The sequence below is a fragment of the Pipistrellus kuhlii genome, unplaced genomic scaffold, assembly GCF_014108245.1.
Source record: "Pipistrellus kuhlii isolate mPipKuh1 unplaced genomic scaffold, mPipKuh1.p scaffold_m20_p_20, whole genome shotgun sequence".
NCBI classification, from domain to species: Eukaryota; Metazoa; Chordata; class Mammalia; order Chiroptera; family Vespertilionidae; genus Pipistrellus; species Pipistrellus kuhlii.
In genome coordinates this window covers 15,955,441-15,968,354 of record NW_023425516.1, presented here as the reverse complement: position 1 = coordinate 15,968,354, position 12,914 = coordinate 15,955,441, and the positions used below count along the sequence as shown (strand labels likewise).

At 45.5% G+C, this 12,914-nt stretch overlaps 1 protein-coding gene and 1 long non-coding RNA gene across 5 annotated transcripts in view; both read left to right on the top strand.

Annotated features, from left to right (window-relative positions):
* Nucleotides 1–1,470, top strand: part of LOC118725453 (BRCA1 associated protein) — a 29,237-nt gene extending 27,767 nt beyond the window's left edge. For 3 of the 4 annotated variants that reach the window (XM_036449301.2, XM_036449299.2, XM_036449303.2), the window contains one exon: nucleotides 1,005–1,470. In XM_036449301.2, coding sequence (XP_036305194.1) covers nucleotides 1,005–1,368 — 364 coding nt within the window. In that variant the 3' untranslated portion in view covers nucleotides 1,369–1,470. The remainder of the gene's footprint in view (nucleotides 1–1,004) is intronic. The other variant, XM_036449302.2, reaches the window with a different exon arrangement.
* Nucleotides 1,471–2,189: 719 nt separating this feature from the next.
* LOC118725478 lies at nucleotides 2,190–12,398 on the top strand. The gene is made up of 3 exons (XR_004990008.2): nucleotides 2,190–4,506; nucleotides 8,085–8,267; nucleotides 11,508–12,398. It is a non-coding gene; the product is annotated as an uncharacterized LOC118725478 (long non-coding RNA).
* The last annotated feature ends 516 nt before the right edge of the window (nucleotides 12,399–12,914 follow it).

Sequence of the window (12,914 nt, the reverse complement as noted above, 5' to 3'; positions counted from 1 at the left end):
CTCAAGCCATTGTTCTATCCACTGAGCCAAACTGGCTAAGGCAAAGTTTTTGTAATCTTCACCGGAGGATATATTTTTATTGATTTTTAGAGAGGGTAGAAAAAAAGACGGAAAGGCAGAGAGAAACATCAATTGGTTGCCTCCTGCACAAGCCAGGTTCTGGTTGGGAGCCTGACACCAAGCAAGGTACATGCCCTTGATCGAATTTGAACTCGGGACCCTTTGGTCTGAAGGCTTGCTCTATCCACTGAGCCAAACCAACTAAGGCGGTCCCATAATAATTTCAGGCAGTTCCCATTGATGGACATGTAAGTTGTCTCAAGTCTTCCACTATTGTAAATAACATGGCGATAATCGTCTTTCTCCGTGTGTCTTTCAGCGCATTCCTGAGTGCCAGTGTATCTATTTTACAGGATAAGTTCCTAAAAGTAGAGTAGCTGTGTCAAAGGACCATGTGAAGTTCCGACTTTCTAGTTAGCTCAAAGTTAACTCTGAGAGTTTGTACCAGTTCCCACTTCAGTGCCATGTGTAGGAGTGCCTCTTCCCATGTGTGTGAGCTCTTTGGCATTCTGATACATAAAAATGGTGTTTAAATTTGTAGTTCTTTACTTATGAGTAGTAAATGCAGTGATGTCAGAATGCAATTTTTCCTCATAACTTCTTTATCACCATTGTCCTCTCTGACCACCTATTTAACCACTACTGCAAAGCAAGAGAAGCAGAAGTTTTACCATGAACCATGAAACACAGAATAGTTTCTGCTATGGAAAAATTTCTATGCTTAAAAATGAAATATTGTCTTAAAGCTACATTTGTGTTGTAAGCAGTGCAGAATTCTTTGTGTAGCTGCTGCAGTGGTAGCAAACCAGTCCCCCTGAACAGGTAGGGCAGAGTTCACCCTAAATGAATCTGAGATCACGGCTCCTCTGTTCAAGCCCAAAGTAGATAAAGGACTGTGTCAGCAAATGAAAAATGTGCTTTTGTCTTCCTTTGTTTTATAAAAGGTGCACTCAGCTAAACACAAAAGTAGCCAAACTCACCACGGAGCTCAAAGAGGAGCAGGAAATGAACAAGTGTTTGCGAGCCAATCAGGTCCTCCTGCAGAACAAGCTGAAGGAGGAAGAGAGGGTTTTGAAGGAGACCTGTGACAAGAAGGATCTGCAGATCACCGAGATCCAGGAGCAGCTGCGTGATGTCATGTTCTACCTGGAGGCACAGCAGAAGATCAACCACCTGCCTGCTGAGACCCGGCAGGAAATCCAAGAGGGGCAGATCAACATTGCCATGGCCTCTGCCTCAAGCTCTGCCTCTTCCGGGGGCAGTGGGAAGCTGCCCTCCAGGAAGAGCCGCAGCAAGCGGGGCAAGTGACCTTTGCAGAAACAGGTGTCCCTGAGACTTCCCTGGCCCAGCGAGGGTGTGCGGGGCCCAAATGTGAGGGTGGGCCCAAAATAAGTACAAGTGAGGATCAAGCTGCAGTTGTTTGGATCTTTCATTTGCTAGTGTTTGGTGTACTGAATGTAGAGGGTTGACAACTAGGAGAACTGATGGAAAGGGGAATGTTTTAAATGGTGGCTGCTTTTTTTCAACCTAATAGTTCACTAACCTCAGACATTCTAATGACCATTTTGCCTTCCTTCTTGATAGATGCCCCAAATCTGCTGTGCATTTTTCTGTTTTATTTATTGAGTTGGTGTTTTTGACATTCAGTTATGGGGTCAGTGGGTAACATTCCTTGTCCTGAAGCACCAAACCTCCCTGAGGCCATAGAAGCTGCCTTAGGGAGAGGTTTGCCTTGGCTACTGAGGGTTTATGGAGATTCCGGAGCATTAGTCTCATATCATTGTCATCCCTCCCTCCCTCTAGGGAATTGAAGAACTGGTTGAATGTTATATGAAAAGAGGCTGGGCCTGTAAACCAGGCACTGGCTTGTCTCCAGCAGCCATATCTTCTTGCTCTAGGGCTGGCCAGGAAAAACAACCACGGGGCAGACTGAGGAGAACCAGTGTAGGAAAAATGGTGGTGTTTCCACTTTGTTTATTTTTTCTTCCTTTTTTTTTTTTCCCCTCCCCCCAGAAAGGAAGGGAGAGAGAGAGAGAGAGAGAGAGAGAGAGAGAGAGAGAGAGAGAGAGAGAGAGAAACATCAACGATGAGAGGGAATCACTGGTTGGTTGCCTCCTGCACACCCCTTAACGGGATTTAGCCCGCAACCCGGGCTTGTGCCCTTGGCCGGAATCAAACCCAAGATTTTTCAATCCGCAGGCCAACACTCTATCCGCTGAGCCAAACCAGGTAGGGAAACTTTGTTTATTTTTTATGATTCTACACCTCCCCATGAACCTCAAAGGAGGAAACTTAATGGTGACTCTTAAGAATCAAATCTCAGAGTGAATTTCCTTGCCTCTAGCAAGAATGAGCAGGCAGATTTACCATCCATGTGAAAATGTAGAGTGAGGCCTCTGACTAGCTGATTGTGTATTTTTTGAATGTTTACAAAAAATTGGGCTGCATGTTCAGGTTGTGGCTAGAGGGAGCTTGGGCAGATTTTCAATTATGCTTTCAAGCTGTAACCAAAGGGTGTTTCTAAATCCAAAAATTAGAATTTTAACAGAGCCCCCTTTAAAACAGTCATGTAATGCTTGCTGTAGGCCAACAGAGGGGCTGTGTACTTTCTCTAAAAAACATAAACACCAAATAATTCGTAATAAGCAGTAATGAGCAAAATTAAAATAAGAGCTGTTGGAATTTAGCTTCCAAAAGTGGTAAGTTGGATAGGTTAACAAGACATATTGTTACACGATGAGTTTGTTTTCTGCCTTATAATTGGCCAAAGTTCAAATGATCACATTTCAGAATTTTTTAGCCAGCCTATGGTTAGGCCTCATCCCCTTTGACCTAAATGTCTTACAAGTTATTTGTTAGCACACCAGCTGTTTCGCTGATCACCATCCATTGTTGTGGGATGTGCTGCAGCATTTCCCAAAGAACCTTACCCGTAACTTTGCAAAATGAATGTACTCAGACATTCTCAATTTTACGTAGGGCAGACCGACTTTGAGTCCTCTTCGGACTTAGCAGATGTCTCAGATATCTTAGAGCAACTGTGGGAATGTAAAACATAACCTAATTCTCTTTCCTATAGAGATTCTATTTTATTTAAAATCTATTTTTACACTAGTTAGAATCCTGCTTTTTTGGTCAAGTACTTGTCTTGCATGTCTGACCTTGCAGAAGCTGGGGTGGATGGTAGCATACTAATGAAGAGAATTACAAGTGCTTTCCAAAGCTCGCACACTCCTCGTTTCTCTGTGATCACCTCTGTCAAGCAGCTCTGCCACCAGCTGGGAAATGCGGTTTTCTGCACGGGTGGGAGAAATGTTCTGAAAGCCTGTGCCCGGAGAAATGAGCGAATAGGCAAATGTTTCCAAACTCCTGGAAGGTTTCTAAAAAACGTTGCTGAAAATACAAATCTTACTAAGATATGGAAAGAAAATGTTTTCTAAAAACCTGTTTGAATTTGACAAAATTACATCCGATAGACGCCGTCAGTGTTTTCTTCGGGGTGGAATGAACCACTTAACATATCCATCCTACCTTGAACAATGACATTGCATTAAAGTAACCAAACTTGGAAATGATTCTGTTTCATGTGAAATTTGTGTGTCTCCTATTGACATTTGCTTGGGAATTTATATCTAAATAATGTAAGAAAGTGTCAAAAAAAAAAAAAAGTGTCAGTGGCCTGGATTTTAATCTTGCAACAATATAGTGAGCAGCTATAGATTATTTTCATTTTTCTGCCCCTTTGCTCCAACTTTCCTAACTAACAATAAGTACCTGCACAGACACAGGAATGGAAAAATTACTTTAATTTGGAGGCTCGGAGTAGGAGCATCCCCAAGGCACAACCCTTGCAAACCAAAAGCAATGAATTTATACACCTAAGACTTTTTCCTAGGTCCGACATCATGCTGAGATAGTTTTATTTTTGGAAACGTTCACAAAATAGGTCTTCCTGGGATACACTGGTAAGATAAAGCACTGAGGCAGCGACCCCCTCCTTGCTTGCACAGTGGAAGTATCCTCATCAAAAGGGCTGAGAAACTCCTAAACAGGCAGCCAGCAGAGTGTGGAGAACTTGGCAGATCACAAATGAACGACCGTCTGTCATCACTTGGAAATCCCTCTCCTAGTGCAGTTGGGATCCACAAGCTACAAATACTACCTGTAAGATTTGGCTGCTTACCACTGATGCCACACTGCCTGTGATGAAGTCCACGGGCTTATCTAAAAAAGGGAAAGCCACTCACAACATTTGAGGGAAGTTACTTTATTTTCTCCAGGATAAAACGGAATTAACTGTCAGGTGATTCTGCTCCGGTACTACTATCTTGGCAGCAGAAGGCATTTCTCAGGCGTCTCCAGCCCTGCCTCCTGCTCCCTCACGGCGCTGAGGGACAATTAAACCACTCACAGACATCGCCTTTGGCAAGTTCAGGAAGCCACCAAGTAAGTGTTCCCTGGCAGGCCTCCGCGCTGGCCAGACTTCATTCTTGCCTGCGAAAATTTCTGAAACGGGAATCCCAGAATATCTACCTAGTGGCCTCACCAACAGATGGAGCTTTGAAAGTTAAAAGTTTAAATGACAGGAAAGAGCAAAGCGGTAATAGGGAGAAAAGCCTTTCCCTTCAGGAACCCCGAGTTTTATCCCAGAGCCAAAGCCAACTGTGTCCTCTTCCCCCAAATGCTATACTGCAGTCAGCTTGGAGCAAATGAAAAAACAGTCTTTGGATTTGTGTTTGGGGGACTTCAGGGGAAGTTGTATAAGGCTTCCTTTAAGTTTTTTATTTATGGGAGGGGTTGTGGCCTGTTTATTCTGGCTAATCTCGTAATCTTTCCTTTATATGCTCTTCATTTTTTTTAGAATTAATGGTAACCCTTTACCACTTAATGCTAACCCTGTTTACCTTGCATCCCTGAAACTCGCATGCCCACCCCGGAATGCTCAGACACTTTTATCAATAATGGGCTCCATCACCGAAACCAGTTTGGCTCAGTGGATAGAGCTTCGGCCTGCAGACTGAAAGGTCCTGGGTTCGATTCCGGTCAAAGGCATGTACCTTGGTTGTGGGTGCATCCCCAGTGGGGGTTGTGCACAAGAGGCAGCTGATTGATGATTCTCTCTCATCCATGTTTTTAACTCTATCCCCCTCTCTTTCTCTCCGTAAAAAAATCAATAAAAATATATTTTAAAAAAATAATAAAAATAATGGGCTCCATCAAACATTAATTTTGGAAGCTGTCATTACAGGAGCCAAAACTATTTCAGATTCATTTTCTCTAGAACACGTTTCGAGCAGCCTCTTACTGTAATTCTGGAAGCTTAGGAGAGAGTGAAAGGGGCCCTGTATTGGTTCTTAATCTGGGTTTTGCATTCTTGCTGCGGTAAAGGCCAGGGAGAGATGAACAGTCCGCTGTTTTACACAACATGACTGTGGTCCTTGGGGCCTAATGTCGAATTGCTTCGGGTCAGAGACTTCTCACTGGAATCATCTGGAAAATGTGGTTTGGTACTTGGCACGGGCTGCACTGGTGCAGATAACATGCCTGACTCCAAGGCCAATTACCAAGCGCTCTAAGTGAGCTAAAGCTGCTTTGCTCTTTTGCAGGCCAAGTTCTAAATCCCCTGACCTGCGACTCCTTTCAGACTCAGCCCCTCAAAGTAAATGCAGAGAGTTTGTCCAGTGAGTGAAGCCAGTCAGAGTGTGAAATCACCTGCGAGGTCTTGGAGCATGAAGGTTTATGATCCCCAGGATAAATCTACCCTAGCACACGCCTGGTGGTGCATTCTTTCCACAAGATAACCCTATAGCGCTGCACATAAATGGTGAATAGGGAAAAACAGTTCTGACTTGGCCTCCACATGTTTTGTCTTGTTTTTTAAATATATTTATATTGATTTCAGAGGGGGGGAAGAGAGAGACACATTAATGATGAGGATCATTGATCAGTTGCCTTCTGCACACCCCCTACTGGGGACCGAGCCCTGACCGGGACTCGAACCCTGACTGATTCATAGGTCAATGCTTACCCATTGAGCCACACCAGCTGGGCAGCCTCCATGTTTTTTGCCATTTTTGGCCGCAAGTAACAGCAAGTCCTAGAACAAATCTTGTACTTTTGTTCCTCATTTAAAAAGGAAGAGACCTTGCCGAAACCCGTTTGGCTCAGCGGATAGAGCATCGGCCTGTGGACTGAAGGGACCCAGGCTCAATTCCGATCAAGGTACCTTGGTTGCGGGCACATCCCCAGTGGGGGGTTGCAGGAGGCAGCTAATCGATGTTTCTCTCTCATCAATGTTTCTAACTATCCCTCTCCCTTCCTCTCTGTAAAAAAAAAAAATCAATAAAATATATTTTAAAAAATAAAAAGGAAGAGCCCACTAAGATCCCTCTCTCCAGCTGTATCAATTCCTGATTGTAAATTCTCACTCCCTGGGTTGTGGCCCAATGAGCCAAGAGTTCAGCTGTTCCCTAGGGGATTGGGAGACCGTGAATGCCATTAAGAGAAGTTGTTTCCGCCACTGGAGAGAACTTCCCTGTATCACTTTACATCATTAATATATTTACACTTAGCACCAAAAGACGTGGGGTGCTAACTGAGAAGAAGAAGCGAAAACTAATTTCTGGGCAGAAAGAACAGATCCCTGAGAAAGACCTGGAAGAGGAGAGTAAGCGGAAAGTTTTAGGAGGACGAGGAGCGTTGCTCTCTTGGCCCCGGCCCAGCGGAAGGCGGCCTGTGATTTATCGCACATAGCCAGAGGGCCCGCCGGCAGCCTTTTCCAGGAACGAGCTTTTGTGAAAGACAGCCTTCATCACAGCTATGCCCACTCACCCGTTCGTTTGTGCTTACTCGGAAACTGGGCCGGAACGGGTTTGCAAAAGGGGCAGCAATGGAAGAGCCACGTCACAGCTTCCCCCAACCCCCCACCCCCGCTCCACCTGTCCTCAGGGGGAAAAATTAAAATCCTCTTTTCCAAACGCACGCCTCAGGAAAAACAGCTTCGTTGCATTTGTTTCCATGCTGCGGAAAATCAACACACACTGGCTTGGATCCCAAACAGGGCCAAACTGCAGAATGCTGAGATTCTGCAGCCAGGAAGAACCCGGAGGCCTCCTCCGGCCACCCTCCCCCCAGCACATTCGACTTCAATTATGTGGGAACATGCCTGGGCCGGGGGTGGGGGGTTGGGGGGGGGGGGGTGTTTGCTGCCAGTACTCTGCCGGCCCTGCTGAAGAAGGCCTGGTGCTGCAGCCCAAAATCCTTCCTAAAAGTCCACACAGGATCTCTCAGTTGCTGCCAATACTTCACTTTGTCTCTGGCCAGATTCCTGGCTCTCTAGAGCCCGAGAAACTCTAAAGCTCCCCCCTGTGCCTCCCTCCCTCTGTGTTGGGTCCTCCTCATCCTGCAGCCCTTGGCTCCTCACCCCGGTTGTAAATATGCCCGCGGCTTCTCAGAACCAGAGTAATCTCGAAAAAGATAACCCACACCAAGCCCCGTCCCCAACCCCTCATCTTCTTGGTTAGCCCTCAGGAGAGAGCTGCCTTTTTTTTTTTTTTTTTAATATATTTTATTGATTTTTTTAGAGAGAGGGAGAGAGAGGGAGAGGGAGTTAGAAACATCGATGAAAGAGAATCATCGATCAGCTGCCTCCTGTACACCCCCTACTGGGTATGTGCCCGCAACCAATGCACATGCCCCAGACCGGAATCAAACCTGGGACCTTTGAGTCCGCAGGCCGACGCTCTATCCACTGAGCCAAACCGGTTTCGACGAGAGCTGCCTTTTTGGTGAACTCTTAAAACCAGTGTTATTTTCGCCTTCTGAGAGAACATTCTTGTGGAAGGGAGGCAATGGAGGCTAAAAAAAAACACACCCTGACTGGATTACTCTTCTCTTATGGGAGCCCCAATAGGAAAACCTAGAAGAACATTCCTCTGAGAGACCTCATTTCCAGTGCCGGTTACCCCAGGTGGGCAATCGGGGGGGGAGAGGGGCAGACCCAAAGTCTCCGTTTTATTTGGTAGGACCCAGAGCTGATCCAGGCACTTGGCACTCCCTGAGAAACCTGAGGCAGAAGCAAGTCCTGGACGTTGGACTCCAAGGCCAGCTCTACCTCTTGGATTTCGAACCATTTACCCAACTACAGTCACAGTGCTGAGCACTTGCCATGTCCTGTGTTCATTCAACCCACAACATCTGCCTGGGAGGTAGGTAGCGTTTGCCCCATATTACAAACCGGGAAGCCAGGGCTCACTGGGAGATGGTTCAGGACTCCACCGGCATTGACTTGAGGTCACATAGCTAATATGTGAGTGAGTGGTGTGCAACCTCAGCATCCTCCGGCCCCCAAACCTGGGCTCCTCTCCTCTCTACTCCCCTAAACTCTGGATCTTGGGAGCAGAAAGGACACCGCTCCCAGTGTCTGTTCTGTGGTTGCTTTAACTCAGTCCATCCGCTCAACTAAGCCGAATACTGAGTTAAGACCACTTTGGCCTGAGTAAGTAGACCCGTCCTGTATCCATGCCCTCTTCACGGGACTTTCTAACTCTGTCTTCTGTCCCACTTCACCGGGACCTGAGCCAGAGCTGATAAAGGAGGTTATAAACAATGCCTGTGGCTTTCCCTCTGTGTCCAAAGGCTGGCTTTTGGGAAATCATTGCAATGCCTATTGTGGCCCCTTCACTCTGGGAGGCTTGGGGCCCAGCGTACACCAACCATTTAAGCTGACACCTCAGTTCTTTTATACAGAGCTTCATGGAAACCGAGGTGCTTCCCTAGCTGGAAAAAATTGCTTCTAAAACAAAAGTCCAGACTTTTTAAGAGTGTAGACTCAGTTACGGCCCGCCAAGGCGCTATCAAACAGGCATAAACTGGCTAACTGGAAACTTTAGATTCTGGCACAATCAGTTTAATTGGTGGCTTCAGTTTATTACAGAAAAATAGGGGAGAGAGAAAGCCTAGAACAAAATTCTTATAAACTACTGAGGGATATTATAAAGCAGTGTTAATTTACAGGTGTAAGTGATATGTTTGTGGTGTGCAGATATCTCCCAAGGGCTTTTTCTAAAATATAGCAAATGAAATTTAATTTATACTATAGATCCAATTTCTATTTTGTGTTATGTAACTCTTATTTCTATTTATCCTACTTATAATTATATATTCTAAATTATATATTCTAAATTTATATTATATATAAAATAGTAACAAAAGCATTATATTTTAAAATACACAAGTATATTACTTGTATATTTTTAAATTTTGACATATAATCTTATAGATAAAGGTTAATATGCAAATTGGCCAAACGGCAGAATGACTGGTTGCTATGATGTGCACTTACCACCAGGGGCAGACGCTCAATGCAGGAGCTGCCCCTGGGTGGTCATTGCACCAGAAGTCGGCTCATGGCTGGTGAGCGCAGCAGTGATGACCAGAGCATCTCCCACCTCTACAGCAGTGCTAAGGATATCTGACTGATGGCTTAGGCCCCCCACACAGGGAGTTAGGGCCCCCAGACTGTGAGAGGGTGCAGGCTGGGCTGAGGAACACCTCTCCCCAGTGCAGGAATTTCATACACCTGCCCCCGAGCCTGTAGTTAATATGTAATATGCGGCTCTTAAGTGTTCCGTTGATTGAGTTTTGACAATTGTATACAGCTGAGTGATCACCACCCAAATCAAGATGTAGATCATTTCCATCTCCCTCTAAAAGTAGGATGTTTTATTCTTAAAGCAGAAAAACAGAGGAGAATTAAAAGCACCCTTATCCTAAGAGAGAAAATCATTATAGTGCTTTAGTTGTGTTTCTTCCAGCATTTTTTATGCATATTGTGTTTAAACTAGAGGCTGGGTGCACAAAATTCATGCACCCGGGAGGGTCCCTCAGCCCGGCCTGTGTCCTCTTGCAGTCTGGAAGCCCTCCGGGGATGTCCAACTGCCACAGAGGCGATAGAGACACCTGCCACTGACACTGTGCTCAGCATCCATGAGCCCAGTTCAGAGCTTCTGAATGAATGGCGCTCCCCTTGTGGGAGCACACTGACCACCGGAGGGCAGCTCTTGCATTGAGCATCTGCCCCCTGGTGGTCAGTGCACCTCATACAACTGGTCCTCCCATTGTTCACTCAATTTGCATATTAGCCTTTTATTATGTAGGATGGTGTATTTGTCCTTTCAGTAATTACTTTAAATCCTACTAAATGCCAGATACTCTAGATTTGGAGGATGAACCAGCAAATATAACAGCCCCAATCATTGCCATCCCCAAAACAAACAAATTTCCAATAATGATAAATGCCAGGAATAAAAATGACGTGGTATAAAGGGATAGAAGGTTGTGGCTATTTTTAGGTAGGCTAGTCAGGGAATACCTCTATGGTTGATTATATGCAAATACTACTACTAATAATAAAAACTAAAAAAAAAGAAAAAAAAAAAGCTTAATTCGGACTTCTGGCTTCTAGAACTATGAGAGAAGCAACTTCTGTTGTTCTAAGCCTTCCAGTTTGTGGCACTTGGATATCTTAAAAATTAGCACACTAGCCGAAACCGGTTTGGCTCAGTGATAGAGCCTCAGTCTGCAGACTGAAGGGTCCCGAGTTTGATTCCGGTCGGGGGCATGTACATTGGTTGCGAGCACATCCCTGGCAGGGGGTGTGCAGGAGGCAGCTGGTCAATGTTTCTCTCTCATTGACTTTTCTAGCTCTCTATTCCTCTCCCTTCCTCTCTGTGGAAAATCAATAAAAAAAAATTTTTTTTTAAATTAGCACACTAACTTTTGCTTCTGTTCCCTCTGACAGCTATTCTTTTCCACCTAGCCAATTCCTATTCCCATCATCAACTTAACTTTAAACTCTGCTTAAGACAGTAATAAAACCTATTAACAGTTTTCCTGGATCTCAGAATAAAATCCAAAGTCTTACCTAAGCCTACAAGGTCCTCTGTGCTCTGGCCCTGACCTGCCTTTCTAATCTCATCTCATTCTACTCTTCTCTATTTCTCCCCAGCTACCTTGAGACTTCTGTGGTGTGTTGCTTTGTCAGGTCAGCCATAACAGAGGGCCTCACACTGAATGATGTAAACAGCAGAGAATCACTGTCGCACAGTCTAGAAGCCAAAAGTCTGAGGTCAAGGTGTCTACAGCGTTGGTTCCTCCTGAGGACTGTGAGGGAAGGCTTTGCTCCAGGCCTCTCCTGGCAAACAAAGATCCGGCAGGTATACCACCCAGCTTGGATGGGCAGTGTGGTGCAGAGGTTTGTGTCTGGGCCCGGAGTTAGCCTGCCTGGGTTCAGACCCCAGCTCTGCTACTGCTCCTTGAGTGATCTAGGGCAAGTTATTTGACATCTCTGATGGTAATAATATCTGCCCCTCACAAGACTGTTGTGTTAGTGGCTCCTGTCCTGCTCCCTGCTGGCCTCTGTGCTTATATCTCTCATTCTCCCCCAGCTAGACAACATGCATTTCCTTTATCTGCACAAGGCTTGCTTCCAGAGAATCCCCTCAACGCAGCACAGCTGGAAGGCATGAAGGAACCAACACAGGCCCAGCAGATGAAATCAAGCAGACTTTGCATGACTGAAGGCAGGTAAGGGGCATCCTCACCTGTATGATGCTGGCACCTAGCACATCCCCTGGAATGTCTGAGGGAATTTACGGTCATAACCACTGGGAATGTATTGGAAAAGGCAACAAGGAAAATGCCTGAGGAATTAAGAAGAGTTGGCCAAGGTGATTATGACTGTGCACGCCTGGAATGGTTTAGGGACATGGTGGCATTTGGGATGAACCTGGAAGATAGAGCTTCTGGCCTGCCTCTGTGTGGAATGCTAAGGCAATTTCAGAGAGTATTGCTTTGAGCAAATTCTGTGAGTTGGAGGAATGGATGTGTGAGATGCCTTCAGCTGCAAGTAACAGAATCCTAACTCAAAATGGTTCCCACAATGAGGGGGCTTATTATCTCACAAGGCAAGAATGGAGGTAGGTCAAGTTCTGGATGGGTTAAATGAGCGGCTTAGCAACCTTACCAAAGGCCTGGTACAGAAGCCCTCTTGAGGCACTTTCCCTCGTTCCATGAGGCCAAGTATGATTCACCTCCCAAGATTTGGGGAAGGGCCTCCCCACCCCACTGTAGTGATGGTTGTACAACTCTGTAAAGGTACTAAAAAACATTGGAATGTACACACTTTAAATGGGTGAATTATATAGAATGTGAATTTTATGTCAGCAAAGCTATAAAAAGAATAGTCCAAGTTGGATATCTTAGGGATTCTTCTCACTCATTTGCCTTCCTCTCTTCCTTACCTGTCCTTCATTTATTTGAACATGTAAAGATATATATTTTTTAAGCCGAAACCTGTTTGGCTCAGTGGATAGAGCACATGTGTCAAACACAAGGCCCGTGGGCCAAATCCGTCCCGCCAGGCCTTGCATTGTGGCCCCCACTGCGCTGTCATCACTGCAGTCCGCTGCGTTTCCATCACAATGACAGTTTATGACTGTTCAGTAAACCATTCGGCACGCGATTTAGGCTGGATTTTAGATTTTGGCCCCTTCTCTGATTGAGTTCGACACCCCTAGGATAGAGTGTCAGTCTGCGTACTGGAAGGTCCCATGTTCGATTCGGTTGGGAGCATGCACATTGGTTGAGGGCACATCCCCGGTGGAGGGCGTGCAGGAAGCAGCTGGTCGATGTTTCTAGCTCTCTATCCCTCTCCCTTCCTCTATGTAAAAAATCAATAAAATATATATTTTTAAAAACTGATTTCAGAGAGGAAGGGAGAAAGAGAGAGAAACATCAATGAAGAGAGAGAATCATTGATCGGCTGCCTTCAGCACATTCCCCACCTGGGGAAC